General features: G+C 40.9%; 3 protein-coding genes across 5 annotated transcripts in view; 2 read left to right on the forward strand and 1 right to left on the reverse strand.

Annotated features, from left to right (window-relative positions):
• The window catches only part of LOC145440387 (prolyl-tRNA synthetase associated domain-containing protein 1-like), a 193,896-nt gene that overhangs the window by 79,226 nt on the left and 87,869 nt on the right, over positions 1-26,801 (reverse strand). The window lies entirely within an intron of this gene.
• LOC145441533 (uncharacterized) lies at positions 942-8,792 on the forward strand. The gene is made up of 11 exons (XM_080319422.1): positions 942-1,251; positions 1,478-1,543; positions 1,937-1,979; positions 2,044-2,235; positions 3,149-3,285; positions 3,641-3,749; positions 3,813-3,921; positions 3,978-4,137; positions 4,580-4,756; positions 6,554-6,721; positions 8,274-8,792. The coding sequence occupies exons 1-11, from the start codon at positions 1,031-1,033 to the stop codon at positions 8,401-8,403; spliced, it is 1,512 nt and encodes a 503-aa protein (XP_080175548.1). The 5' UTR covers positions 942-1,030; the 3' UTR covers positions 8,404-8,792.
• Positions 8,960-26,521, forward strand: LOC145441532 (uncharacterized). Of its 3 annotated transcripts, none has more exons than XM_080319420.1 (11): positions 8,960-11,543; positions 13,697-13,939; positions 14,411-14,504; positions 16,158-16,355; positions 16,898-16,953; positions 18,433-18,616; positions 18,673-18,823; positions 22,511-22,676; positions 22,962-23,059; positions 24,310-25,237; positions 25,310-26,521. In XM_080319420.1, the coding sequence occupies exons 1-11, from the start codon at positions 11,283-11,285 to the stop codon at positions 26,315-26,317; spliced, it is 3,387 nt and encodes a 1,128-aa protein (XP_080175546.1). In that variant the 5' UTR covers positions 8,960-11,282; the 3' UTR covers positions 26,318-26,521. The 3 variants fall into 3 exon arrangements, with proteins under 3 accessions (XP_080175546.1, XP_080175547.1, XP_080175545.1); XM_080319421.1 differs by having other exon boundaries at positions 25,313-26,521; XM_080319419.1 differs by having other exon boundaries at positions 24,310-26,521.

Genomic DNA, 26,801 nt, shown 5'->3' on the forward strand with positions numbered 1-26,801 from the left:
ATCCTAATCCATAACTTTTTCATATTCAAGTCCATGTCCAATCCTAATCCGATTCCAACTGGAAATTCAGAAAAAATACTAATTTATGCAATGGAGGGATTCGAAAATTTTCTTTCACAACCAACGATTCACTTGATTCAAGATAACTTTGTAACCATAAGTACATTAATAACTGATCTGAATAAAGTTTGTCGCCATTCGCCACACGACATTTCAATCTGCCAGAAAATAGGTAAATCCAATCCAAATCCTAATCCGTTCCGAAAAAAATGTCTAATCCAAATCCAATCCAAATCCGAAAAAATTTCACAAATCCTGTTTTTTCAAAACCTAATCCTAATCCATGCTCATCTCTGCTGCTCAGTGATCAGCATATGCTTTTGAGTGTTTCGGGTCATTTCACATTCTCAGGTCAACTATTTGTTTTTGTTGATCATTTTCTAGGCGCTTTCATTCTGGGAACAGCTGATCGTAAGACAATACGGCATTCTTGCGGTTCGGGTAAAGGACCATGATCAGCGGTTCTCTTATTTTTGGTGGTATTAATATAGTATCCGATGTAGTAGAGTCCGGTCTCCTTCTTATCCCGCTTTTGTCTTTGTCTTCGTGTATTCATATTTTCTGGTTTGTTTCTCTAAAAGAGGAACAGCAACTGAATATATTTGTGGGTCAGCCTACTGTTATAATAATTCTGGCTTTTCAAATACGTCACAAATTATCTATGCAATAATTTTCCTTTATATATGTCACTTCGGTGGCATTTGTTATTGATTGTGAAATAGAACACCGTCGCTGGTGACTATATGTATGAAGATAACTAATCGTACCTATGATTTACACAATAAATACGACCAGCATAGTATTAGATTTAGTTAAATTAGCAGAAGTCTTAGTCCTAAATCTCGGGTGGATTATTGGTTTTGATTCATTCCGAAACTTGGGTAAAACAAAATGTTTCCATACTATTCCAGCAGTTATGTTAATGGTTTCCTTGTAAATATCTATATACAGTTCATCTTTTGTAAAAACGATGGAATCAACGGTCACGCAGTTCAATTCCAGACTGGTGGAGGATGAGAAAATATTGCCTTATGTCATGAAAGTTGAAGAAATACGGTGCAATTTGTGCGACAAAAATAGCGAATTTTTCTGCTGCCGTAGATGTTCGGTGTTGTACAACCCTCAAATCCTTGAACAACTCGTGTGCGACAACAGTTCTTCACTGAAAGTATTCCCTGGTGTTATCTCAGGGTGAGTATATTCGCAAATATGGTGATCAAGGGTGATTTGTATGACAACGTGTGGTAACGTGACCTTGTCAAATGAATTTGTATTGTATATTGGATGCGATTTGGTAAAAACTGTATATATCAATCACTTTAGAAGTAGCTATTGGGTCGCAATATTATATTTAACTATTATTGCCATATTGTGATTATGATTATATAAATTGGGTATCTGCTTGTTATGATTTTAGAACTTTGAAGCAAAAAGTTGAACAATTGCGGAATACTGTTTCCAATTTGAAAGAATTTCAATACAGGTTTGTAGAATTCGTCTTTAACCTAAAAGAGTGCTCGTCACTTCTTTTCCCTTATACAACGCATCAAAGATCGTGTGATTGATTTAGCATTTTTGATATTGCTCTGCTAGCCCCAGTGATATACAAAAAAGTTCAGCACAATCAGGTTCTTATTTATGATGCTTAATTAGATCCAGTGTTCTGTTTTCAATATTGATCAACTGGAATTCAATACTAGTACCACTAATTTTGTATATCTCCTATAAGAATTTGGCTAGTTTTTAGTAGTCGATAAATACAACAAAACAAGTTAGAATATCTTGAATTTTGATGTAAGATGCATGTAATTTTTCTTGATGGTAATTATATGACTTCTATTACTTCTGATCTGTTGGTATTCATGAAATTTTTCAGATACCAGGAACATTCTGAAGCAATACAAAGAAAAGAGAAACTGGTATTAGTTTTTTTGTACAACTCGTTCATTTTATGGAGTAAGATTCACTGTTGCATCTCGGCAGAATTCTGAAATCTTCCAAACGAGAAGCCGCTTGCAAGTGCTCGAGAAGCTCCATCAGATCCGGCAAAACAAGCTGAGTCTTCTTCACAGAGACGAAAACACCCTCAGAAAGAGCATTGAGCAAATTCGAAAACAAACCCGAAGAGTTCTGGAAAGGCGATCAAAAATCACAGCACGAATAGAGACGAAACAGGTGCGTAAAGCATAGCATTATACAAACACATATAAAAATAGTGTACTATGATATGATGTTCATTAGGGAATGAAATTTTCATGTTGTCATAGCAGACATAGTATGATTTTCCACATTCCCAACAGAATTTTTACGGTTCCATACTGTTACCAAGAATGCTATTACTGAGATGGACATTACCGAGAATGCTATTACCAGGAATGGACATTACCGAGAAAGGACATTACCGAGAATGACCAATGCCAAGAATCTAGCTTAATGTAATGGAAGTTGTCGAGAAATTTATACCCAAGAATCGATACCGAATGTGGCAACGCCCTGATGCACACACACGACCTGTTCATATGCATAACATGCCTGCATTGCATATATTGCATTCTCGGTATTGTCCATTCTCGGTGGTGTCCATTCTCGGTAATGTGCATTCCCGGTATTGTCCATTCTCGGTAATGTCTATTCTCGGTATTGTCCTTCTCGGTAAGAGCATTCTCGGTATTGACTGGACACCAATTTTTACCTTCCAACAAATTTTCATGTAATTTGCCGCCCCACAATGTTACACCATTCCCTTAATTACGTTTCTCAAACTCCCAATTTCATATTATTGAAATTAAATTATTTCAAAAGATCTCTAAATCATGATATGGTATTAAGCGTTTGGAGTAGGCAGCATTTTTTTAAGAACTATTAGTCACATTTACGTTTGTCACTACATTGTTGTAATCGAACTGAGATGACCATACAGTTCGATTTGCAAATTAAATGACTGGAAATGTATTCAGTAACATTAGTTAATGTTGATGTCATTTGCTGACTTGTCGTTCAGCGACAGTGAAAATGCTCCGACATCATTCTTTTTCTACCTACATGTGTTGAATGATTGACAGCATTTTGCTGATACTCGCGTTTACAGAATTCCATAGAAAAGATCACCACGTCACTGGGCAACCAAGCAAGTGCTCTGAAGGAAATCAGATTGGAGCAAGTCAGCGATTTGGCTACCGACATATTTCCATTGGTCGGAATTCAGCAACGGGAAGATAATGACAAGTAACTATAACTAACGCAGTCTGATATTATGTAACACTGTGAGAAACTGAGTACCTCTGGATAGGATTCCTAGCTAAGTGGTAGCCACGGCATTGAGTATGCCATGGAGAGGCGTAAGAAATAGCATCAATTATCCTGATTTCAAACCTTCATATTGAATTGAATTTGTCAACACAGTCAATGTATTGTTGTATGCACGTAATAACTTCTTCAAAAATCAAGATAGAATATCCTACTTCTGCCATGTACACTTGAATATGCAATGTCAATTTCTTATCTCAGTATTTTACAACTTGAGACTTCGGAGCAGGACTTTATCGCTGTGAAACCGCTTTCAACTCCCGTTAAATTGCAGGGGAGATTTAGAAGGTACCACTCGTCACCGTGCATTGTCGGCCGTCGAAGAAGAACTGGCTGAAGCGAGAAGACTGTCTTACGTTCACGGAAGATGGATATATGATCAGGTATGACATATTTGACACACGGTTCTGACTAACACTGGGACAATATTGTGATTGTATGTAAAGAGCGAAAGTCCCGATCTCGTAAGAATTTCGATTGTGTCAAGTAATACCGCGGCGCCTGTGGATGGTAAATACACGGTGTGCGAAAATTGGTTGAAGTCGTTATTGAAAGGTAAGCCGTGTTCAATTTCCTTTTACTTTCACTGACCGGTATGTTTTCTCTTTCAGCGCCTGCCAATTCCGAGAGTCACGTTGACGAATTCGCGCTTCCCGAGATTTATAAGTCGGAGGGAGCCAGCATACACGCGGCACTGTGTTATTCTACTCATTTTATGCATGTGCTGAAAAAGATTCTCGACCTGCACTTGCCTTACAAAGTCACTACTAGGTACGATAGTCGCGGAATACTTAATCTTACTATCGCTCGAGTAAATGCGAATTCCAAATGCATATAATCAGTGGCAGTAGAACTGACTCTTAATTCATTTTATTGTACTGGTACTTCTCAATACTCTTTGATTTTGGGTAAGACAAATTTCCCAGCTGTGGTTCTTGGCCCCTAACTGTCTACTGATTCTTTGGTGTTGTGAAATAATTTTTTAATTTAGGAACTTGTCTGCATTTCCAATTTTCAATTCCGTTTTGGGGTAACAGCACAGGATGCTTACAAAACTGTCAACGATTGGAACTACCGCTGCCTAGTGTACTTGAGCTACTGTATAATATACACCAGGGAAGTTTAAGACTCCTGGTATATGCCATGCTGCATCCTTAAAAGCATCTAATTAAGGCTACATTGTCAAATACATCAGATTGTCGTTATATTCCAGATCATTCACCGACACTAGCATATCCGTCCAAGAGTTTCTGTGGAACGTCCACAAGTTGAACGGGAACATACTTGCATTCTGTTTGCACTATGGCGTTGACCCGCAGCTCATTCACCCATTACACACTCTGTCGAATTTGCAGAATGGGATACAAACGTGCTTGCACAATGGCGGAAGGTGAGCAAAGCCAACCACCACTGTTAAGACAAGATTTGAGTCTCGTATGATTGTGAAATACGTCTCGAGTATTATTTAGCGGTGGTGGCAAATGGAACTGTGCTATGAAACATTCATTGTGTATGCATCGGATTGATGGTGACGGTCAGGAATCACTGATATAGCATAGTTGTGAGCAATTTTGTGTGTTTTCCTGCCTGATTACGCCTGGTGACTGATGCAGCCTGTCCTTATCATAAGATCAGGTAAAATTCATGGGCCTGATGGAAATTAGGGTAGGGTTCGGCATTACGTATGCAACTAGGCCGAGTGAGTATATGAAATTCCTCATTATAATCAGATTTGTGCATGGAAAAAGTCGCATAGGCTACTTGCAACGAAGCTGACAGATGCACCAGCACAGAACTGCAAATACTAAAGTAAAAGTTGAAGCAACGTAAATTTCCAATCGAGTAAAAGTAGGGGTAGTATTAAATAAAAAAGTAAGTATCCTAGACCTTGTTCTGCCTAAAAACTGTCAATTCGAAGTCTTCTAAAATGATCACCACTTGGGTACTTAATAAAGTTGAAGTACATACAACAGTATGTACACAGCGACGACCATGAATTCTGTCATTGGCAAACGTGTAATGGATTATTCTTTGGTTCTGAACCTTTTTGACCTCGCTAAGCGGTAAAACTTCAGAACAAATGTTACGGACCGGTGAACCTTGAAAAACGAAGATTCACCCTAAATTTACTTACGACAACTTGATTGTAATATTGGAAGCTTCATTTAATGATGCCTTTCTGATACTAGATAATTATACGTGGTTCTGTTCAAGTTTCTGCAACGCGAAGCTTGCAAAGTCCTCTCAAAGACCATTAACTTGATTGCAATTGTTCGGTATCCTTTGAACGAAATGTGACTCTTCCATTCGCTATAGCCTCTATTATACTGCCAAGTGTTGCTTAATTGCACTGTTGGAGTTTGTTGGAAAGTCTCGTAGCGTTTACATAAAACTCGTCCGAAACGAGTTATAGGCTACTTTTTGACAGTTCCTTATAATAGCTATCATTGCGATGACCGCCCAAAGTAGACCGTGTACCTTCTATTGCGACACCGTGCAAAACTACGTTCCACACTTCTGAATAAATTTAAATTTGATGTTCTGGTTCTCTAATTAACGGACATTGGACAAGCACTCTACTTCTTGCATTATGGAAGAGTCGTTGTCAAATTCTAATATATCCTGCGGACCAGTAGAGGTCCAGCACGGGACCGCGGACGGGCGGTTGAGAACCACTGATCTAGACGACAGCTTTCGTGTCATTGTTAGATTCTGTTCATTCTTCCATGAGCCTTGGAGTCGACTTTCATCAAACTACGCCCACCTAGTTTTCGTCAACAAAAGGAGTTTGTGTATAGTTTAAGAATAGTAAATTGGGCTCTAGCCATCTGTTCGCCTTTATTTCTAGAATTTCCATGCCAGTGGCGTCATATTTGATGATATAATTGTTGATGTACTATGTTCTTTTTTGAATTCTCTACTAGTTGCTGACAGTCACCCCTGGCGAGTATCATTTGAAAATATTCGGATATATTTCAATACAAATACAGTTTTCAATTGTATACTGAAGTTTTGAACTCTAAGACTATCTGCAAAGTAGAAGTAGTTTAAAAAAATTACCATCTGAGTAAGTAGCGCATGCAGGAAGAACCTACTTGAGTGGTTCAAAAAGTAGAAGTACTTCGTTACCGACTACTTCTGGCAAGAGCGTGGCCTTTTCACAACTGCGTGTGCCGACCTATTCCAGCGTGTCGACGATTCGTCTTTCGCCGGAGCTCGTGAATTCCCTGGAAGACGCAATGAACGAAAGCAGCGATCCGTTACCAGACGAGGACGACGACAAATTGGAAGGCGCGCTGCTGGAGTGGGAGGAATCCTTGCACGATGAAGACTGGGAAAGCTTGCTGCCGACGGAGTGAGTCTACGAGGCTGATGCGACAGTAGGCTTGTTCAAAAATAACTTTTTTATTTCGAATTCCGGGGATTCGCTGATTAGATTATTACGTTGCCTAAAAAACGCTGCACACCAAATTTGGCTCCATTTCTACCGGCCAATTAAAATTTTTGAATATATTATCGAAAAATTAAAAAACAAATTCAAATGTTACTGTCAACCCCGTGAAAATGTTAAGCTGCCTAAAAGAATGATGCGTAACAATTTTCGCTCACTTCCAACCGGTAAAAGCGAAGTTATTGCAGTTGAAAGTTTTGGATTTGCAAAAATAGCATTAGCGGTGGGAAATCCCATAATGATCAATGAAAAACTCAAATAACTTTGCTTCTACAGGCTGGAATTGCGTCAAATTTGTTTTGCATAGTTTTTGCGGACAACTAATCTATTTCATGGGGTTGACATGAAATTTGAAAAATATTTTAATTTTTTTTTATATTAAAGTCAAAAATTTCAATTGGCTCTGCTTCGTCTTCTGCTGGTTGCAGTTGAGAGTCAAATTTGGTGTGCAGCGTTTTTTTTTTAGACAACTCAACAATTTAATCAGTGAATCCCAGGGCTCGGGAAAAAATGTTATTTTTTAACAACCCTGCGCGATAGTTTTGCTCTTTCGTCAAAGCAGTCAGCATCGCTACTCGGGTATATATAACACCGTACATGTCTACTCAATTACGAGTAAGTGTGGGCAGACTCGAGTACCCGAGATTCTGAAGCAAGCATTCGAGTACCTTTTATTGTGCTGTCACAAGGGCGCGGATGACGTGGAAAGCTCAAATATGTATCTTTTGTGTGACCATGAAGAAAATAATGCCAGTCCTGCACCACATTAAACACGATATGGTATCTTTTCAATGATACCTATTTTATTTCACTTTGTGATAAGGAAGTGGGTTGACTTCACAGATACGTTGTTTTGACAAACGTACGTAATTGCATGCTCCATATTTGTATGCTGCGATGCGACCGATCGAGATTTCGAGGCTTCCGTGGTGGCGAAAAAAGTACCGAAACTATAATTTTCATTGATAAATTTAGGCGTAGTGGATAAGGGCGTGTAAGTAATTCTAGTTCTCAAAAAAATCGTCTCTACTACTCGACTGGAATTATTACAATTAATCGTGATCGTCATAATCGTCAGATTGCTTCTTTGAGTACTTCCTTCATTGGGTCTTTTCTTTTTCCGGGCTGTTTTGATTTTCCAAGTGGCCTGGATAGCTTTACGTCAATTTCATGAGTTAGTTCATCATAACTGGGCTATCTATGTATTCGTTCGTGGCGCTATTATCAGTCAGCATGTGTTGGTCTAAAATATGAATTTTGCGATTTTAAAGCTTTCAGCAGCCTTCAAATTTGGCCTGCATTCCACTTCCACATGAACTGGCATTGAGCGATTTTATAGCGCATCTCCGACGCATGTGGCATTGTTGACTACTATGTCCATTCTTGGAGCTACGACGGTTCCTCGTTTCTCAATCGCTGATAATAATTACTCAGCGGCTCTTTCCGTATTTTCCAGGCAAGAGAAGCAAACTCAGTATTTGTCCGCTGCTTCGTTTCAGTCTCAAGTTCAAGACGAAATGGAACAATCGCAGGGTCTGGTATCTAGCGCGATTTCTTGGATTAGTAGAGGCTGGTGGAATAGTTAGCACTCCATTGAAGTCGGGTGCTGTCCTGGAAGTTCGGCTGTAATACTCGACTTTTGTCTCCGTGATCATGCTTTTCCACTGTCGTGTTATTTCTACTTTGTGACATTTGCTGGTGATCGCGTTTGTTGATATGCGCCGGTATTCTTGGAGCACATGGTTTTGTAATGTTTACTGTTTGGTGAGTTTGATACTGGTTCGCGATTTTGTCGAGGGTTTAACAGCTTTCATGAGCTAAAATATGTCAAGGTGTGTTTTCATCTGAACTGTCGTGCCGTTTTTCAAGAGGCTATGATTTGAGACCGTGACGTACGTTTGTACTATTGCCTCTATGCTGTGGACTGTCCACTTCTGATTATGTCTACTTGAATGAACTTGAATTCGATTTTTAAGGCTGAGCTCAGCGATTTTAAAGTCGAGAAAAGCTATCTCATGTCGTGTATATGGTCCTACGACAGCAGGAAGGTATCAGGCCTGCAGATTTGTTCTCCATGGCGGGATCCGCTAATGCGACGCCTGAAAAGTTTCGAACCTGTGTCATAAAGCGGATGAATTGAACTCAATAAATAGATCTTCTACGCCAGGGGTCACCAACACGCGGGCCGCATGCGGCCCGCGACTTGGTTTGAGATTTCGGAAGAAAGCGAAGAAAACATTTTGAAATGCTGAAATTGACGTGCAATGGCCGAAATACTGCCGAGACAGAGACGCTTAGAAAACGGCTTAGGGCAGTGGTTCTGAAACTTCGGGGGCGCGTCCCCTGAAGGGGGCACGGAGCTGCGGTCAACTGAAAAAAATTTGGCGCTCCGCACGATTTACCTGCAATTCATACGTATAGTTATTGCTCTGTAGATAGTCCCGAATTCATATTATAGAATTCTCTCATCAACATTCATAACTATCCGTGGCATTGAACTATCCGTTGCGATTGCTAGCTACCTGGATGCATTTTGTGATGTGACGATATGGGGGGACGAAAATTTTCAGTATCATAAAGGGGGACATGTCTAAAAAGGTTTTAGAACAACTGGCTCAGGCCTTCCTCACAAGATCAAGCTTTACGTGGAGATGGTCTTTCAGCTAGTAACGTATCTCGCTATCCATAAAAAGCGTTTCTAGGTATCGTGCACAGCTCAGAGTTCAAAATAAAATGATATTGATGACAGTGATCTTCTGTTGTATATTTATCCCTTTATTGAAATATTACTTTTTGTATGATCACTATGCCCATAGGCTATGTTAGGTAGCACAGTGTTGTACTGACGTAGAGTTTTAAACGTGGTTGCCTACTTGATATCGATATTGAATTCATGCGGCCCGCGGCCGCTACGAAATTTCAAAAGTAGCCCGTGACCCGTTTTGAGTTGACAACCCCTGTTCTACGCAGTAGGCAGGTCTGTCACAGCACTTCGTTAGCCCCCCCCCTAAAAAAAAGATGTGATATGTTAATTTACGAAATAATTTCATGCTCCCTATCGAGCTCGCCTTCGTGCGGCAGTTACGGTCCTGGTAGTAGTACTGCCACTTTAGTCGAGTCATATTTCGGTATTGGCTAATTCGTAAAAAAAAGTGACCGACGCAACATTTCGCGGCGGTTATGCTGAAAATTTGGATTGGGATCATGTGACCCTGGTCACCGGTAGGGCTGGGCAAATCGAGTACCTGATTGATTCGATTTGAGTCGAGTAATCAAATATCACTCAATATGACGTCATAACACTATGTAATATGTCAAAGTTCAAATATGTACCTTTTATGCGACCACAAAGAATATAATGACTGTTATCCATGACATTAAAGACCCTTTGGTATTTTTTGACCATACCGATTTCATTGCACTTGGTGACAAATGTGGAATGATCATGACTTCGGAAATGTGCTATTTCCAGTAACCTTCATAGCACTTGTACTATATGTTTAGTATGCTACGATTCAGCCAATCAAGGTTTCAAGGCTTAATCTAAGCTTCAGCAGTGAAAATTCGTATCGAAACTATCATTGTCGTTGATAAATTAACTTTCAGTGGCTAGGAGCGTATAATTTCGTATAATTTCAGTGCTCGAAAAAATCGCCTTTTGCTACTCGACTCGAATCATTAAAATGAATACTCGATTCAGATTAGACTACTCGAATCATTGTGCCCAGCCCTAGTCGCCACATGTCAATATCTAGAAGCGTTAGCGATAGATTTGTTGATTTTAGAAATCAGCAGTTATATAATGCGAATATATGGTCCAGTATTTGATAGACCGCGTGGGGTACGTAGGTATACGTGAGCAATGAGCGTGAGCAATTGAGCAGTATCGTGTACTACGATCGAAATTGCAGTGTTAGGCTACGCGAGTTCGGTTTCCTTTTCGTCGGAGACGACCAGCCGATCCTCTATTCATATTTGCAATATATATAATAAAAAAACCAAGCTACAATGCATACATAATACCTACATAATTTATGCCGCTTTCTCGTACACATCGACGAATAACAGTAGATTTCAGTAAAAACGAAGCTCTCTCATCTCCGGCAATGTACTCTCATGTCCACCTTATTATCGCCGGAGTGATCGATTGCCCACCGCCAGTCAGATACAGCCAGCAGTGTCGCTCTTTTCGATCGGGATGCTCGATTGCAGCGGCGGCAATGTATGCGACAAAGAGCCGGCAACTCGACTGAGACTTTGATCAATCTCCATGATCGATGCATCGCTGGAACAGCCTCTGGTGCAGTCTTATTTGTTTAATACGTTTGAGCTTTATTAATTTAGAAGAGCTAGGGAGATTTCGTTCCAGTGACATGCAAAATGGAATAATATGTTTGTTTATGTTTATGAACTCTGAAACTTCGGTTTGTGCTCAACTTCATGAGTGCGATTGCTTTTTCGGAGTATGGCCGGCGTAATGCAAAATCGGAGAGGCCGTTCGGAATTCAGCACTCTAGGAAGATATTCTGCGGATGCCCGATTCAGCAAGACTTTAACCCTCCGCAATGTGTTTTCATCAACGAGCCTGCCCTTCAAACTCCCAACAGCATTCTGTGATCTACTACGGAGATCTCCTCCCCCGTTACCACCCAGCCTTCTCCGTTTCAATGCCGCTGTCGGGCTTGGAAACCATCTTCGAAAAAAAGATCTCGTCGGTCATGGCAGGGTGAGTGTATAAGGAACATTCAACGTTACATTTAGGTATTTATAATTCAGGATTGAAATGATATGACCTAAGACTCAAAAGGAAATTTGACATTGATCTCTACCTTCTGAGTCGTAAACTGTAGAGAGGAATATCCGATCATTTCACGGTAATGATGAAAACAAATGACACTCGATTCATTATGGATACAATGCGACAAATCGCCTGTAATTTGGGACTTGACTATTGCGGAAGGTGCAGTAGTTCCGCTTCCTCTCATGTCATGCTCCCGGCCCACTTGATTATTGTAATTAGGACTGGTCGAGTATCAATTTTGAGGATTCGAGTTGAGTAGTGAGAATCTGTGATTTCGATAATCGGAAATATACGGCCATTGCCAGTAGGGGACATTTTATCAACAAAAGTCATTGTTTCGATATTTTCTTCTCGCCGTCCGGGCCTTGAAATCTCGATTGCCTTATATCATTCAAAACGTGCAGCACGACGTTACACACGTTTACGGACATGATATTTCTGTTGAACTGATAAAAATTGCTCATAAACCGAACCGAAAAAATTTATAGTGCAATTGGACTTGCATTGTTTGCTTACTTTGATCTCATCAAGTAGGCTATACGTCTTACTGTTATGGCGTCATTATGAGGTGTACTATAGATTATAGAATGCTCGGCTTTACTTGAAGCTTTATACTGAATTCGGAATCGGATTATCTAAGTAGGCCTACTCCATTTTGGCCAGCCCTCATTATAATAGACGTATGACAATATATGACATGTAATGCATACAGGTTGTATGTGTATTGTACTGTTGTGCAGTGTTCAGAAACACTCTAGCATTGGTAAATCACAGCCCGGCCGGAGCTTGCGCCAACAGTCCAACATGCTGTATTCGGCAAAACTGTGACTGTATTGTATAGTATACAGTGCATTTTGTATAACATATTGTGTAGGGTTACCATACCTTGGAAATCTGAAGAGGACACTAACTGGATGAAAATTCTGAAAAAACGGTAAATTTTTCCCACTTCGTGGTCGGTTGACTGAAAAAAAAATTAAAAGGTCAACTTTCCGGCTCGACTCCCGAAATAGCCGCCGCAGCGTCACTTCAGTGCTAGTTTACTGTATCTCAGTCGGATTCTGCCCTCTATTTACCGAAATCTCAAAAAAGAGGACATTTGGGCGTCCTCCGAGGACACTTTCAAGAAAGTCAAAAAAGAGGACAAATCCACAAATCCTCTTAAAAACTCTAATATTGTGCCTCACTCAACGCATAACTGTTCCTAGAGTTCCATGCAGACTTGGGCTGATCACTCAATTTATTAATTGACTTTACGTGTAGCTTCAAGCTTGACATGAATAACGTAATTTGACACATTGTTATCTGGAAAATATCAACTCTGGCAGTTGGCGATCTTTGCTAGATATGAGCTAATTTCGGGTTGCGATCCTGGTCTTCGTGCCTTTTGTCAATCATAGAAGCTTCCAATAGTTGTAGATGTAGATATATCCCAGATAGTTTTACCAATAGGATAGACCTGTAATCTATATTTAATGTGTTGTTCATCTTCCCGCGCAGCGTTCAGCAGTGTGTACCAAATGCTAATCCTGCCCGGTATAATTATTCAAGAATTAGGCCCAATGCCCATATTCCCTGAAGTCATTCAACTTGATAGTTTTGGCGTGTCGAAACGTAATATAGGCGCGTACGCCAACGGTTAGTATGATCCGCGCCTAAAATAATGTGATATTTACGCTGCGGCGAACAATGCAGATGGTATAAAAGTAATATACCACCAACATTGCAAGACAATCGATATATAGCCGAAAGCACCGGGAATAGTCAAACCTCTGACGCAAATGTCCACCCAATTGGTCACTAGAAAAACTTCCCCCACATCAAAACAATAGTTCCCAGGGCTCAATATATAGCCTAATACATATGTCTTCATACTTTGTATAACATTTGATTACGAAAATTAGGATTTTAGGAACATCGATATAAAAGTGTTGATTAGAGATATGAGAAAGTGCAGCAAGTTCCTATTAGTTGATGATACTCATAATCGTAAACAGTTCCTGAATCAACAAGAATTGACCAGTCTGAATCTCAGCACTGATCAATCAGTAGGAAATCTTAAATCTTCATTCGCTCAGGTGAAAGTCCTACTTCGTGTATGTCCAGCAAGCGCTCTTGCCGACAGAAGTATATTTACTGACCAACCTTCCGAGTCACGCCATTCGCCCAGTCAAGACAATATCCTGAGCGTTGATGGCATTCGCAAGCACGTGACCATTTTCAACTCCGCAACTGGTTTGAGAACAGCGCACGAGAGGGTGGGAGTGTCGGCGCCGAAAGTTTATGCGTTCGATTCCGTTTTCCCGGAAACCTCGTCGCAGGTATGCTCGGGCTGAATTTGTATAGAAGCCTACCGAACAAGTTGACATGGACCTATATAGCTATATGAAATAGGCGAATTCTGACGCTATGAATCTATTCTGACGCGGTGACGATGCCCGAAATTTTGGAGTGCAAAGTTCCTTTCGAACCCATAGCCTTTAATACTTACATTTTCACTTAGCCTACTTAGTAACAACCGCGATTTGGACTACGTCTGTTTATGAAGTGTTGAAAGGAAGAAGTCGGTTGTTTGTGGATATAGTCGCACCACGCGATCGCGGCCTTTTGAAAAACAGACCACCCTTTATGTAATATTTGAAATTCGTAGCTCGTATCGAATTTGTAATATCGTGTGACCGTGTCTGCGTTACTTTTCCTGTGGCTAGGACGCCTTACGGCAGTGGTAGCCAGATGCAAATACAACTTCCCATTTCCGTACTCGGTTTTAACCCGTTGCATTCTGAATATAGGCTGAAATCAATACGGTTGGACTCGTCGATGTCATACATGCTCTATTTCAAGGCGCTGACGGTGCGGTATTCTGCTATGGACAAGCCGGATTGGGTAGCGTTATTCAATCGACTTTCATATTCCCATGTATTTTCGCTGAGCTGTAAAAGTAATTTCGAATTGTCTTTTGGTCACCTCCGATCTCATGTCATTATCCAAATTCGCAGGGGAAATATATTCGGAAAATTTAATTAAATTCGACGAATATACGTACGATTGCGCAATACTTTGTTTGTTCCACAACTTATCGATATTGATTTTCAATTACATATCGCGATTTAGGGTATGCTGGCCTCGAAATTTCAGAATAATATTTTACGATCAAATAGACCACTACATTATAGCCGCACGCAGCGTGTAGCATGTAGCTCGATGGGAACTCCTAAATCGAACTCAAATTCCAGCAAATATTGCATATTGACCATTCATTACATTTCCATTATAAGTGCTGTCACGGTGCTATTATGTTCAGGATGATCATGGTGACTGAATTAGTCACCTCAATGATGTTACTTCGGCAGTACAAGTATGTAAGGCTAGCCCATATAGAAGTATAATAGAAGTTCAACATGTTTCACCGGCAGATCTACTCGTAGAATGATTATGATTAGGCTACTTATTGGCTGCAGTTCGAAAATAGTTTTAAAGTAAAATGAAAGATTTGATATTGACTCAAGTAAAATAAGTAGGGCGATTTTTTTTACCTAAAAACGAAATCAAAATTTTGGACAAAATTTGACCTCACGTACGTGAATTAGGTGTTTTCACACAAAATCTTAGAATTGTACCACTTATTATAATTTCTGGTTTGAACTGTCTGTCCTTGCGAAGTAGTTAGGCCTGAGCAAACTTTTTTGACTTAAAAACTGACAAATTTTTACATGAAAAATTTTATGAACTAAATCTGGGCCTATGAAGAATTCAGTAGCTACATCACGCCTTATGGGAGAACTAATTAAAATTTGTTGTTGTACAACGAAAGGTACTTTCCTACATTCTCGGCTCTATATATCCCTGATTCTCGGGTAGAAAGTGTCTGTCCTTACAAAGTAGCTTGCCAAGAATGGAGAAAGAACTTTTAACAGTAGCAGTTATTGGCTGGCAACACTGAAGTTGTGTGCATATTACACGGTTGATGACACACCGTGTTGCTTCATCATGAAAATTTTGTCTATGCAGTATCACACAATTTTTCCTCATGCGCTTATTGATATAAAAACCAATATCCATTGCCGACGCAGACTTGCTTCAGTTAGGGTACGTTGAGAATAACTATAAAGAACTAACCTACGTAGGTTAGTTATATAAATTATAGCACCATGCAAACCTATTTTTTTCATTTGGCATTTTATGATTCACAATGAGCAGAAAATGGGCCGTCTACAACGGTAGGCCGATAAATTGGGCTACAAGCTGTACAATACCAATGATAAGTTCACCCAGAGTACAAACATCTACGATATTTACGAATTGCAGGTTGCAGAAAAAATTTGACTTTGTAAACAATTTTTACATTTTTTGACCTGACGCAACAATCTTGACAAAATTTTGATCGCCCTAATAATTAGACTTTTGAAACATGTGAATAATAAATTGGCTCTGGGACTACGACATTGCGCCAGCAACAGCTTTCCAAGCAGTACTGCTGAATCGGCTGTGGTCCAAGGAAGATCAATTTCATCTCCATATACATATTTCGGTTAACAGGTAAGACATACTCGTTGATTGGCTCTGACGAGAACGTTCGTGAACTTGGAATGATTCCATGCGCCCTGAGCTGGCTCTTCCGCTACATCGAATACATGAAGAAAAAGACAAACCGTCGATACTCGGTTCGGGTTTCCGCGATCGAAATTCATGGGCGATCCGAAAGACTTCGTGACCTGCTGAGAGACCTGGCCAACGGTAAGTAGGGTTGCATTTAAAGCAAATATTTGTTTAAAACACTTTGTTTAAAATATGTTTTAGACAGTGTTTTAAACAAAGGCCCTTTTAAAAAATGTGTTTTTTCAAGTTGTAAAATCATGCCATAATTGTGTAAATACTTTCCAAAAAACATGTATGAGCCTACGGTCAATTACCTCCCGATATAGCTGACGTGCACGATATGGGATGGCTGAAATCCTCAAAATAGTCGGTTCAACACTCAACAGCTATAGTACGTAGATATTTCGTCAAAGGAGCTACATTTATCCTATATTTTCAATTGTCAATGTCAATACACTGTAACGTCACAATTGAATATTCGTGACGTGATGACATTTAAAAAAACATGTTTTAAACAAGGGCCTTGCTTTAAACATGTTTGCTTTAAATGCAACCCTAACAGTAAGTGGGTTAATATTTGTGTTGAATTTCGAGCTTTTTAGTTAGCGGAGTGCGAAAAATATTATGAATGGTGAATGCTGGAAATCGTTTTTCTGTATTTCACGCTCGCAATCATCCAGACGACGCACCGGCGGAGGATATATGTGTTATGGAGGACCCGATATACGGTACTCAGGTAACAAATGCTGAACTTGGCCGTAAGTCTCTGTGGCACTCTGCGTAATTATTCCAGAAAATCTATCTGCTGGAAACTAAATTGTCATATCCTCATTTTCTGAATGAGCGCTATAAGCAAGGCACGCTCTCTGGTGGTTACAATGTGGCGTTACATTGAAGCTCGCGCCGTTATTCTTTTTATGTGTCACTCTTCCGAGAGTTTTAATGATGCCTTTCATTGTAATGTGACGCAGCAATCCGCATCAATGCACCGTGATGCGGGAATAGGGATGTCTAGCTAGCTAGGGCCGGGGCCTAATACGATACTTATATATCGTAGGCTCCGCTAGGGCATAATAACATCATAATGATGGGAACAGTGCAAGTCAGTATCCAGCAGCAATGATAATTAAAGCGTTGGTAGGGTTCGAAAGGCTTCATTAACAATTCAGTTCAACAAAAACTTTGGATTTAACTCTTCGGTGTACACTGTACATTACACTGTAAAAGCTGCAGGATATCGCAATATTGAGTTAATTTCGATTTTATGATTCTGTCATTTCGTGTGTTTGTCGAGTGGTTCGAGAATCAAATTCGGTGCGTTCGTTGTCTATTTAGATCACATGACAGCTCGTTGGCATTTCGTAACAATTGACGATCGAAATAATCAATCATTCGTTTTTTTGGGGATTATATATCTCCCTTCGGGGTTTGCAACGTACCTAGTCGCAAGCCGGGCAGGTCATCACAGATCCGGCAGGGCGTGAAAAGTTTATTATTCAGATCCCCTCCTTTTGACTTTTAATCCGCACAAATACTCTTCTGATTTGTGCTTACACGAGTAATCTTTCGCGTAAATATCATTAAAATTGTCAGAAAAATTTCACTGACAGTCCAGAAAAGCCGCCGTCGCTGAAAAAGTATTCGAAACGATGCCATCTGCCGCCTAATTCCATTTGGAGAACTGTCAGGCAACAATCCCTTTGTTTGCCTCCCCCGGGAATTCTGACGGGGGTTATTTCTGAGATTTGAAAGCGCGGATGTATTATTTCGCTCTTTTACACACACGGGCTTTCCAATTATTAACATCCGTATCCGAGCCACGACCATGCATTCTGGAATTCTAAATAGATAATCCAAATCGTCACATCACAGCTTCCATACATTGCTGTATGTTGTATTCCTGTGTGATCTCGAGTAGATGTCTACTGTAAGCTTGCTTGGGCGACTGGCCTTATCCACGGTGCACTTTGTTCCCTGAATATGGACTGTACACATTACGTCAATCATGTTCACTTCGGTTCAATTCAGTTTATATTTTGACGATTGTTTACGCCAATACATGTGGTAGGCCTACGTACGAAATCCTCCTGTGAATTTGTTTCAAATATTGATGTGATAGGGTTTTCCTTTCCATGCATCGATGTAGTTCCTAATGAAAACACAGCGACACCGTGACGATATTCTTTGATATTGTTCCACATGACGCATGTTTCAGCTTAAAAACTTGTGCGAACTGAAGGTATCGGCAGCCCATAAAGCGGCGTACATGCTCGATTTCGCTCTAGCCCGGCGAACCAGCTCGGGTCCTAGAGCATCGGAAGAAGCACGGCGGCATTCGCATATGGTTTACACTCTCCACCTACACCAGTACGAGCTGAGCAGTTCGACTTCGTCGGGAAGTAAGGGTAATGACACCGAGAATTACCAGTAAATATTTAACGAGCATCCTATACAGTAGCGCTCGGCCGAAGTCGATTGCATTTCATCGATCTCGGAAGCTGCGAACGTACGCTGATGAAGACTCCCCACTCTCTCACCTTGTCGTTGAATTCACTCGGTCACGTGATCATGGCGATCATCAATAATTCCAAGCATGTCCCATTCAAGTGAGAATCAATGCTTAAATGAAGTTCTAGCACTCTGTTTGGCTGTTTTCTGTGACTCTGTTATTATGCCTGCGACTGTTACATTTTCCTATGAATATTTTGTATTGCCAGACCACGATATGACATAACAATTAACATATCGACTAATTGGCAAAATAGTGTAGTGGTATAATCCACAGCCATTATTTGACACCAAGGGGTTGCGGGTTCGAGTCCAACAGAGGTCGACTCCAGAATTCCTGCATAAGTGTTGGAGGTTTATCCAGGCTCCTCCTCGTAATCTCGTCCGCGTAAGCGGCGTCTTACAAAAAGCCTAGAAGTGAGTCGTGCTACAAGTCGGTAGATACGGAATCAATATCGCCCTGGTGTAAATGACCATAGTAGTCCGCAAACACCATGAATAGCACCATAGACAGACAACATGTCGAATATATGCTTCCTCCCGTGACGCGTTAGTATGATTTGATGCCCTGCGAAACTGTTCGTTTTGTCAACGCTTTTATTTGAAAGATTCGAATAATAATCACACTCTTGCTGATTCGTACCACGGCAATTCGTTCATACAAATCGTATAAAACCTATATAAGTGGTTCCAGCCTTTTATCAAATCGATTCATATTTTAACATGTTATCGAATTGGAAAAGTCTGGCAGCCAAAATGATGATGATTACTAAAAACCCATGTGCTAAAATTTTATGATGACAACATCGCGACATTTGTAATTCAAAAATTTATTCGATTAGCTACAACCACCGGCGATAGCCAAAGAGAGCCCAAACATTTAAATCGGACAAATTTTCGACTCTCATCCGATATTTCGTTAGTGAGGGTTGTAATGAATCGAGTCACGATTTTCTGATGACTCGACTATAGACTCGAATCAAAACCATAAAAGTGAGATTGACTTGTGACTCGGATCCTTGTTACTTGGTTACAACCCTGCAAAGCACCCTCCAAAAATTTCAGTTGAATGGGAAACTTGTTTTTGAATGACGTTAATTAGTTGCAATGTCGATATACAACTTGTTAGTCAAATTCAACTTCCAAACGATTGCAATACTAAGTTTAACCATAGGACTACATAACCAAATTTAGCATAATCGAGCTCTGCCCAATGTAATCAGCTTCGAATTATATACTTTAAATCAGGGGTGGCCAACCTTTTTGCCATTGACGGCCACATTTCGACTGCTGCTGTAGCCTATGCCGCATTCCAGGGCATAGTCGTAATGAACTAACCAGCCGGACGCCAAGTACCCATGTTAAAGTGTCTGTGGCCATTTCCGATGAACTCTGGGCTAAGCTATTTAATCATATAGGCTTACTATACGCACCCAAATGACAGCGTGGTCATGCTACAGGACTGCCCATAGTCGCGCGAAGCGCGAAAATTTTTTCACTTTCACTAATGAATTTCGTCATTAATATTAGTATTTTATACATTATTATCAAACATTTATCCTTGCTTATCTCATGTGATCATGGTAATGTTTATTGAGGGGGTGTTTTCTAAAATTTAGGCAAGTTATAAATGATGATGAGTCTTCGGTGGGCCAATTGTTATAGTCACTTTGTTGCACGCCGCTATTTCTTGACCTCCCATCAGGATTGTCGGTATAGTGAGGATTGCGAATTTGTATTTCAATATGGGGCGATTCTGTACTGTCGGCGCTGATTGGAACGGGCGCTACTATGTATTAAAATCCAAAAATGAAAATTCATTGAATCGCGCGCAGCGCGAAGAAAATTTCAAGATCAGTTAAAATCTCTAAAGAAATCGGGAGTCAATTCTTAAATTTAAAATTGCATATCGACGGCCGCCAACACATACTAATTAAATTACGTGTCCACGGCCGCACAAATTTCCTTACGGCCGCAGGTTGGCCACCCCTGCTTTAAATCATTCTAATGTATAGTCTACCTACATCAGTGCTTTTCAACCTTTTGGAGCACCATCTGCACTTTATTTTGCAAAAAAGCATCCCAGCGGTGTTCGACGGTGTTCTCCATGCAGAGAAATCAGTCGGACATATCTTATCATGACTTCAAACCAATGTGTGTGATAAAAATCTGCATATTTTCATGATCAAGCTATATTTTCTACATGTCTCACCTTTTTTGCAAGAAATTTAACAATTATTGCATACACTTAACAGATCGCTCCGGCGACTGAAAATTATACCCTTTTCGACCCTACTTTAAGAACCCTCAAAGGGGGGAATTTGCGTTACAGTAACTTGCAAATGTGAGTATGTAATGATGGTATTTACTACTATCTTAGTGCATCGCGCTAACCAAACCGAAATTCCGAAAAGGTGATGATTGATATGAGAAAAAAAGCCAAAGCCTATCGGTGTGGCGAGATAGCGTAGTGGTACGTTCAACACCTGCAACAGCAGTAGGTTTCGGGTTCGAGTACGACCGCTAGCGACGCCAGAATTCCTACCTTCAAGTGCTCATCGTCGGCACTTGATTCGCGTAAGCGGTGTCTTTAAAAAATGCCTATAAGTGGGCCGTGCTGCAAGTCGGTGAATAAGGGATCCTAATAAACAATATCGGCCTGGTGTAAAATGACCAATGTAGTTGAAACACAATGACTATCATAAACAAACAAACAGAAAGTCAATTTTACGCCATTTTACCCGCGTGTCGCAGGCTCAGATGACCTGATGCCCTGTATGCCTGCCACTACACTCTGCTCAATATCAATGTAGCAATAGCCAGACGCCGAATACATTGTCCGATCTGGCCTAGACGGTTAAAGCGTGACCTTATATTCCCTTGCAAGTCATCATGTACTTCAGGATTGAGGCATAATGTGGCCTGAGTCGTCGCTAGCGTGTACTTGTACATCACTTCACTGAAATGTAGGGTTGGAATGAGCAATATGACGTCACGTGACCTAATAGGTTCACGTTCGCGTTCACACGGAACCTTTCAAAAAAGTTTGCGTTCACACAAACCTGGACCTCTCAGAGGTTCTCACCATTCCTAGTAGCCTACTATTTCGATGTCGGCACGGCATTAAAAAAATTAGTACAGACCAATTCATCACCGTGACTAACACGCCTATCATGTAGCCCACGTTTTCGCAGGAAATACAACACCACGTATAAATCGACTTTAGTTGACTAACAAACGGCAGATGGCTCGCGAAATTGCGCGTTTCGCAACTAATTTAAAAACAAATGAAAGTAGTATGTTGATCGATAGATCGCCAATCCAATAATTTAACCGCTACCGCATTCAATCAATTAGCAGCCCACCAAGAATGAGTCTCGTTGCTTGTTATTCCAGTGCGAAGAAAGCGGATATATAGTTTTTCCGATCGATGTATCAGTCAACAGGACATGTTGTGTTGGCCGTACGCAATTTCATTGCCTTGTACGCCCACCTGTTCTTAGGCGTGCCGATATGTTACGTCACGACTTCTATTATTATACTTCGCGTGATGATTTAGTTGAGCTTCCATATTTTAGACTTTAGAGTTGATATCGGCTCATATAATGCTGACACACATATTTTAAGAAGGCCAGAGCGCTTTTTATTCTTTGACTTCAATGTCCACTATATATGAGGCTTCTATATACAGCTTGAGTCACTGTCTTATGCATGGATAAGCCGAAGAATAGCGACTGTTGTCGCCTTTGAACTCTAACCACGCCTTACCGTAAAAACTATTTCAGAGAGAGCAAATTGACACTGGTCCTCCAAGAATTACTGGGGAATTTCAATTGTCGCACCGTGATGCTCGCGCACGTCGCAGACGGGAAGCGGAATTACGCCGATACGTTGTCCACGATTCAAATGGCGTCACGAATTCATCGAGTCATCACGAAAAAGAAGATTAGGGTAAATCCTGCAGTCCTTTGCGGACTTAAGATGCTGTGCTAGAAGAGTTTGTCCCACCTCCACTATTTAGTATTAGTCAGCAGTGTCACTAGTCATTTCGAGTCACTTCTAAAAAGACAAGTATTCACAAATTTTCATATTTCGAGTCAGTTTCAAGTCATCAAATACTGCTGATTTGATTGCATATGCATATTCTACAATTTACAATCTACATACATAATTCCCTATGAGGTAAACCGTGACGAACTAGTTAAACTTGGTGCTAAAACGATATTACTATTTCAGTCGTCCAATCGGGGTGGATTGCCAGACGGAATGAATATGGCCAAATGTGTGGCGAACTCACAATCGACAAAATCGGACGATGAACTCCGTGGCGCGAGGTATAGCGATCATTTTGGCCTGTCTTTATGTACAGGTTTCCCATATCTGTTAACCGCGGGGTCAAAGTAGTTAGCGTTGCTCCTCAAGCAGAAGTAACGCCGTACATTTTTACTCAATTACAATTACAAGTAGACACTTCGACGATTTTCAAAATTAATTCAGGTGGTAGTAGAACATGGATGACAGGTCTAAAAAGTACTCAAGTACGCAGTGAAAAAAGTAGATATTATCAAGGGTTGGCATATACTTTTAGCAGTCTACCGGAGATGGTTTCATTCAAAATTGCAAAAATTCAATTCAATTCACTGCTAACAATTACAACGTTTCAATGCACCACAAGACTGCGATACAATGTAAGATAGGAAGGTGTCAAAACGACTTGGAGTAGTCTTCGAAATCAGATACCCACCTGGCCTGTGTAAAAAATGAGGCGTACACACTGAATGAAAAGTAAAAGAAGATAATATAAAAAGACAGGTGGCTATAAAAAGGTGGCATGTGTCCGTAGGCGATATCGATATGTCAGGTCGTGGTCTGGTAAACAAAAGGCTAACTATAGTATTGATGCAGTAGAAATTGTTTGTATTTCGATTTGAATTATAGACTAACGCAAAAGGACTAACAATACGCCATCCAAGCTGGCGGTCTAGGTCCGATTCCCGCCGTCAGAGGTTATTCTGGGCTTCTAGTGCCCAGGGAAAAAGTCACGCTAAAGAAAGAACAAGAAGAAGAAATAGCTTCAAAGAAGGACTGACGAAGACAGTATAACATCGAACAAGGTTGTGACATCGGGCACTAGGTCAAGGTGGATGTCAGTTCAAGAGATCCGAACTGGTTGGTCGTTCGGCATCCCCCTATCTGTTCATCACATCGAATTGTGTGTCTTGCATATCGCATTGTACATTGTGTGTGTGTTTTTAGCATATGAAAACATATAATCTAACGATTGATTGATTGAATACAGATAGGTACAATCTTCAAATATATATTCCGTTGCCGCGATATAGGGGGTATGCTTCACGCGGTTCTTATGGCAATTTTCCTCATAAAAGTGAAGCAAATGTATCACAAAACTGCTTTCTACTTTTCAAAAACCTAAATCTGTAGTTTTTCAAACAATCGAGTAGAAGTGAAAGTAGTGTAAAAACGCAATCGCTTGAGTAATTAGTGGAAATAGGCAAAACCTACTTGAGTACTCCTGAAAAGTGGAAGTGAATCGTTACGGACCACCTCTGTCTATATTTTGCAGCTCTGGAGTGGGAGAGACGTCCGGCAGCGAGATGTCTTGCGACACTGTCATCTACGTAAGGCCAAACGGGGTTGCGTACAGCGACAGAGAGCTCACAGACAACGAAGGGTCTCTCAGATCCGAGTCCGTCTACACCCCACCCGAAACCCCAGACAAGGTTTCGGAAAATGTGATCAGACGTAGCCAAACGACACGCATACCTCACTCGGTGAATGACACACCGTCCAACCACCGCAATATTGAATCGCAAAATACAATTAAAAAACGCGTAGCGCGTGTGGTAGGCGTAGCTGTTCCTATGAATCAAGTCATTCGTCATGAATCAGATGACACCGGTGAGGGGACTCTATCAAAGCCTCCCAGGCGAACGGAACATAGCGCTAACTACCGGAGAACGGAAATCAAACGCGACATGAAGGATGTTAGGTGCAAATCAATGTCGCTGGAAAGTTGCGGTAGCGGCAAACGAGTTCGAAGTAAAATCCCTCCGCCTCCACCTCGGCGTAGCTCTTCAATTCGGGTCGCGACAGTGTCGCCGAATAAGGATTTAAAAAGGTCGGAAAACTCGCCAAAGATCATCAATAAATCGGATCACAGAAGATACAGTTGTAGATTATCACGCACTGAAGCTCAAACACTGCAGCGGGAGTCCATCAGGCAGCCTGAAGAATACGATGTTGCCAGTCGCGGTTCCTCGCGACGTGCCAAGCGCGGGAATTCCGTCGCTAATTTATCATACAGTGACGTCATCATTTGCGACTCGCCGAAGAAAGAGTTGGAGTCGTGCATCGAGCGTTTGAGCAACGTAGTGAAATTTATGGAAAACGACGAAGTTATTGGATCCAGTGCAGTCGAAAATGAAGAATATGGTACTGATACTTCCGTGATTACTGACGAGCAATTTAGCGACGGCGGTGACGAATTGGGGGTGAGTTTTTATTGCCTGCAATTTAATTCTAAAAATCCACTTGTGCCATTGTCGAAGCGTTCCTTCTCGCAGCAGGTTCTTAAAAATAGCCGACGGAAATTCGACACGGTTGACAGAGCAGGACGCGCGCTTAATTCCGGTAAAAGATATTCGGCAAGAGTAACGAATATTGCTCCATCGTGTTTCGCCTACGAGGAGACAAATCAAGTTAAAAAATCGTTGAAACACAGCCGTACCTTCAACGTCGATCCCAATTTATCGATGTCGTCATCATCCGACAACACTGAAGCCTCTCTGCCGTCAGAGCCTAGCGCGTCTGACATTCCCGAACCAGGCAATACCGAATTAACAAAAGAAAATTTAGTATGCGTCGGTGCATCTTTAGTATCCGTCAAGTCTTCTGATGTAACTCTGTACGATTCGTCGAGCTTGGAAATGAATTACTCGCGTTCAGACTATCACAACAGTAACTCCATTGTAGACCCGCGCGCGAAGCAATCCGCCAAGCTCAGTCGAAAGGATTACGCAAACCGTGCTGCCAAACAAACTCCAGACAAGAACGTGGTCATTTCGGGTTCAGAAGTCAACGGCGGTCCGCACTTGTCTCTCATCAAAGGTGGCGATTCCTCCACCCTCGAGTTGGTCGTTACATCAAGCAGTGCGGTCACGGCGCAATATTCCAACAACCCGATCTGTGCAAGCAACACAGCGCCGATCAAGTCTAAATCAAAATGGGGCATTAAGAGATTTAGCAGCAGTAAGAAGCAGAAAACGAAAAGTGGTCATCCTACCACACAGGAACAAGTTGAGAACCATACGATTGAGCGTTTGAAAAATGCTGCCGACAACCACAGTTTCGTCAGTAAACTGCTCTCGCCAAAGGTAAAGCGAGGGGCCAGAAAATCTGACGCTAATTATACATTACCAACGCAAAGTTCTTGCGGGAAGAGCATGGAACGAAAGTCAAAGAGAACGAAAACACCAAACCGCGTCGATGTAAAGGCGAAAGATATCAATTTGAAATCAAGCGCCTCCTCAAGCGGAAAATCAGCTGCATCCAGGAAAAAAAAGGCAGGGTAAAGCATATCCGCGGTATAGGGTTGTGTATAAACATGTTTAGGTGTGCTTATGAAAACACCATTTTTCTTCAATGCGACTCTGGTTGCGATATCGTAGATTTTTTATATAGCAGACTTTTTTCTTCAATATTCATGCAATGGTGGTTATTCGTTATATTGATCTGATCACGCAAAGACATCGGAACATTATATCCATAATTATTGACTGTGTGCTGCTCAATATCGACTGTAGGCCTAAATAATGAGATTATTTTTAGCGGGCGTCGAGGAAAGATAAATTCTGTCATGCCAAAGTGGTTTACACAGCAAGGTTGTAGACTATGATCGGGATCGACTGCCCAACGATAAGAATTTATATGGATATATCGAGCAAAATGATGCTTCTTTCACGTCTTACAAATTGTTGCGGTCAAATTATTCAATTCATTGATGATCAGTTAGGCTACTGATCACTAAAGTGGAACTGGAAGTTTATGTCATGAATT

Source organism: Botryllus schlosseri, chromosome 6 (assembly GCF_051294905.1).
Source record: "Botryllus schlosseri isolate E-star chromosome 6, Bs_hap1, whole genome shotgun sequence".
Taxonomy (NCBI): domain Eukaryota; kingdom Metazoa; phylum Chordata; class Ascidiacea; order Stolidobranchia; family Styelidae; genus Botryllus; species Botryllus schlosseri.

Excerpts from the sequence above, each read along its gene's own strand:
- LOC145441532 (XM_080319419.1), top strand. The coding sequence starts at position 11,283 with ATGGCCGGCGTAATGCAAAATCGGAGAGGCCGTTCGGAATTCAGCACT. Across the intron at positions 16,954-18,432 it reads ACCCGATATACGGTACTCAG|CTTAAAAACTTGTGCGAACT; the intron begins GTAACAAATGCT and ends CGCATGTTTCAG. Across the intron at positions 18,617-18,672 it reads CAGTTCGACTTCGTCGGGAA|TAGCGCTCGGCCGAAGTCGA; the intron begins GTAAGGGTAATG and ends CATCCTATACAG.
- LOC145441533 (XM_080319422.1), top strand. The coding sequence starts at position 1,031 with ATGGAATCAACGGTCACGCAGTTCAATTCCAGACTGGTGGAGGATGAG. Across the intron at positions 3,922-3,977 it reads GTTGAAGTCGTTATTGAAAG|CGCCTGCCAATTCCGAGAGT; the intron begins GTAAGCCGTGTT and ends TTTCTCTTTCAG. Across the intron at positions 4,757-6,553 it reads TGCTTGCACAATGGCGGAAG|CGTGTCGACGATTCGTCTTT; the intron begins GTGAGCAAAGCC and ends GACCTATTCCAG.